The 3,293-nt window shown below is 58.0% G+C and overlaps 1 protein-coding gene across 1 annotated transcript; it reads left to right on the top strand.

Moving 5' to 3' along the window:
* The first annotated feature begins 452 nt into the window (after positions 1 to 452).
* On the top strand, positions 453 to 2,487 carry LOC109777358 (UDP-glycosyltransferase 75C1). Its single transcript, XM_020336000.4, has one exon. The coding sequence runs from the start codon at positions 766 to 768 to the stop codon at positions 2,218 to 2,220; it is 1,455 nt and encodes a 484-aa protein (XP_020191589.1). The 5' UTR covers positions 453 to 765; the 3' UTR covers positions 2,221 to 2,487.
* Positions 2,488 to 3,293: the final 806 nt, after the last annotated feature.

A 3,293-nucleotide genomic window follows, 5' to 3' on the forward strand; every position in this document is an offset into this window, starting at 1 on the left:
TATTGAGGTGTATCAATTTCGAAGCTCCACAACTCTGAAATGTTCTTCAGTAGACGTTGTGTGGGTGTCGCGTATTGTGCTCTGGTTTTTTTTTGTTTTTTTTTGCGTGTGTGCGTTATATTACAATCGGTGTCTCTCAAAATATCAAGTGCACAGCAGTATGCTTTCTCGAGAATTTAACAGCAACTAAACCTCGATCGCACTAAGAAGGTGAAGAGACGAGGAAGACAGCTTGGTTGTTGTACGTTGCACATGCAAGGAATTGTCAGGAAGGGACATTCCGACATGGTACTGTACCAGCTTATTTTGTGGATAGACCCTCAGATGCAAAATTTCAGTACGAGCCTCAGTTAATCAGGGACGCTCAGATGCGTCTCTACCTCTCTAGCTAATCCCAAGTTGACAAGCAAGTCTGAGGAGTACATGTGACCGGCTCCAGCCATTAATTGGGCAATCCACGTCTTCTTCTTTGCTTGCTGCAGCACGGACCGCCACACAAACGCCTGAACTGCAGCCAGCGCTAGCCCAGCCATGCCTGCTGACCACATGTCTGACATGGCCCCCGCTGCGCCATGTAGTCAGCACTTCCGTCATCCCCCGCCGTAATTTTCTTCCCGACGACATCTCCGCCGGAGTATATAACAAGCGCAGCGAAGGGCCACCTCCACATCCACCACGCGCCGCGACCCACCCCAGCGAGGACACTCTTGGCTGCTTACCTAGTACGCTCTTGGCTTCTTGCACTCGCATCGCACGCACGCAGCAATGCCGGCCATGGAGCGCGTGGGGGAGGAGGCGCCGCACTTCCTCGTGGTCACGTACCCGGCGCAGGGCCACATCAACCCGGCGCGCCACCTCGCGCTGCGCCTGCTCCGCGCCGCGCCGGGCGCCCGCGTCACCGTCTCCACCGCCGTCTCCGCCTGCCGCAAGATGTTCCCCGACGACGCGGACGCCGCGGCGGTGGACCACGTCGACGGCGCCGGCGTCCGCTACGTGCCCTACTCCGACGGCTACGACGGCGGCTTCGACAAGTCCGCGCACGACAGCATGCACTACATGTCCAACCTCAAGGTCGTGGGGGCCCGCACGCTGGACGGCGTGCTCGCGCGCCTCCGCGACTCCGGCACCCCCGTCACGCAGGTGGTGTACACGGTGCTCCTCTCCTGGGTCGCCGACGTCGCGCGCGCGCACGGCGTCCCCGCCGCGCTCTACTGGATCCAGCCGGCCACCGTGCTCGCCGCCTACTTCCACTTCTTCCGCGGCACGGACGGCCTCGACCAGGCCGTCACCGCCGCGGCGAGCGACCCGTGGGCGGACGTCCGCGTCCGGGGCCTCCCGCCGATGCGCGTGCGCGACCTGCCGTCGTTCCTCACCATCGCGTCCGACGACCACCCCTACGCCTTCGTGCTCGCCGCGTTCCGCGAGCTGCTCGACGTGCTGGACCGCGAGGACTCGCCCACCGTGCTCGCCAACACGTTCGATGCCATGGAGCCCGACGCGGTGGCGACGCTGCACCAGCACGGCATCAACGTCGTCCCCATCGGCCCCGTCCTCTCCTTCCTGGACGCCTCGGCGTCGGCAACGGCGGCGGCCAACAACAGCAACGACCTGTTCAAGCAGGACGGCAAGGGGTACCTGGAGTGGCTGGACGCGCAGGAAGCGGGGTCGGTCGTCTACATCTCCTTCGGGAGCCTGTCGACGATGAGCAAGCGGCAGATCGCTGAGGTGTCGCGCGGCATGGCGGAGAGCGGCCGGCCGTTCCTGTGGGTGCTGAGGAAGGACAACCGCGGCGAGGTCGACGGCGACGACTTGTGCACCGGCGGCGGCATGGTGGTGGAGTGGTGCGACCAGGGGAAGGTGCTGTCGCACCCGGCGGTGGGGTGCTTCGTGACGCACTGCGGGTGGAACTCGACGCTGGAGAGCGTGGCGTGCGGCGTGCCGATCGTGGGAGTGCCGCAGTGGACGGACCAGGGCACCAATGCGTGGCTGGTGGAGCGGCAGCTCGGCACCGGGGTCAGGGCCGCCGTGAGCGAGAAGGACGGCGTGCTGGAGGCCGACGAGCTGCAGAGATGCGTCGGCTTCGCCACGTCGGATGTGGTGCGCGCCAAGGCGGAGCTGTGGAGGGAGAAGGCGCGGGCAGCGGCTGCCGTGGGCGGCTCGTCCGAGAGGAACCTCAGGGCGTTCGTCGCCGGCGGGCAGGTCGCCCTCGCCAGCAACTAGCCAGCCGGCAGGCCGGCTTGCATGCACTGCATGGTCCTGCAATCCAAATCGACAGCATATACGTAGCACTTAGCAGGACGACGTACACGAGACGAGACGAGAGGACTCGATCCGCTCCTCGATCCGTACCGCGTCGCTGTCGTAAATAATTCGATTCGATATTGTAGCTGCTACCTGGGAAAGATCGAATGCCGTTCGTATCTTGTCGAGGCACTCGTTTCGCCGTTATGTACAATTCTATTAAGATGTTCGTTCCAATCATCTAAAGGTATTGCCGTGTTGCTTGACTATGATCATCTACTTCCTCTCTCATAATATAAGACGTTTTTGTAAGCGCAAACGTTTTAGAAAAAATCCTATGTGCCGCGGGTTGGTCAGGACAAGGGATTCAGATCTCGTTCAAACCGAATCATTTTGGTAGATGAAGTAGTGGGAGGTCACGAAGGAAGTAGGGGGGGGGGGGGAGGGGGCATGTTAAGTTGATAATTTCGAGCATTCTTTTGACGGTTGGGCTATGAGTTGAGAACTTTTAAAAACTCTTAATATGAAAGTACACATTCTAAAATGGTGCATCGAGCGAGACCATCTGGTTTCATTGTGAATGAAGACGTTTTCGACCAACAACATTTACTCATATCCAGCTTCGTGTCATTTTTGAACACCGCGATCAGCAAGCAGCAAGCGGGGGAGAGTCAAGTCAAGTACAACACAGGAATGATTACAATATCATGTGGAACACACCGAACCACACATGCCTACAAAAATCTAGAGATAAAGAAAATTTGGCTAAACTATCAGCTTCATAATTTCTATGAATTGACTCATGAATAAAACTTCAATCTTGAAAATCCATTTTTCTATCATTAACTTCTTTGATTACCGCAGCATGGGCTTCTCCCATGTTCGCTTCTGTATCTTGGATTACCAACTTACTATCAGATGCTATACAAACTCGAGATGCCAATAGGTCGAGAGCAAGCGCCTATGCCTCCAGGCACACCACAGCGTCAAATGTAGGGACATCCGTGAGACCATTGAGAGCAATGGAAGATGCTCCCACGCAATTGCCTTCA

Source organism: Aegilops tauschii, chromosome 3 (genome assembly GCF_002575655.3).
Source record: "Aegilops tauschii subsp. strangulata cultivar AL8/78 chromosome 3, Aet v6.0, whole genome shotgun sequence".
NCBI classification, from domain to species: domain Eukaryota; kingdom Viridiplantae; phylum Streptophyta; class Magnoliopsida; order Poales; family Poaceae; genus Aegilops; species Aegilops tauschii.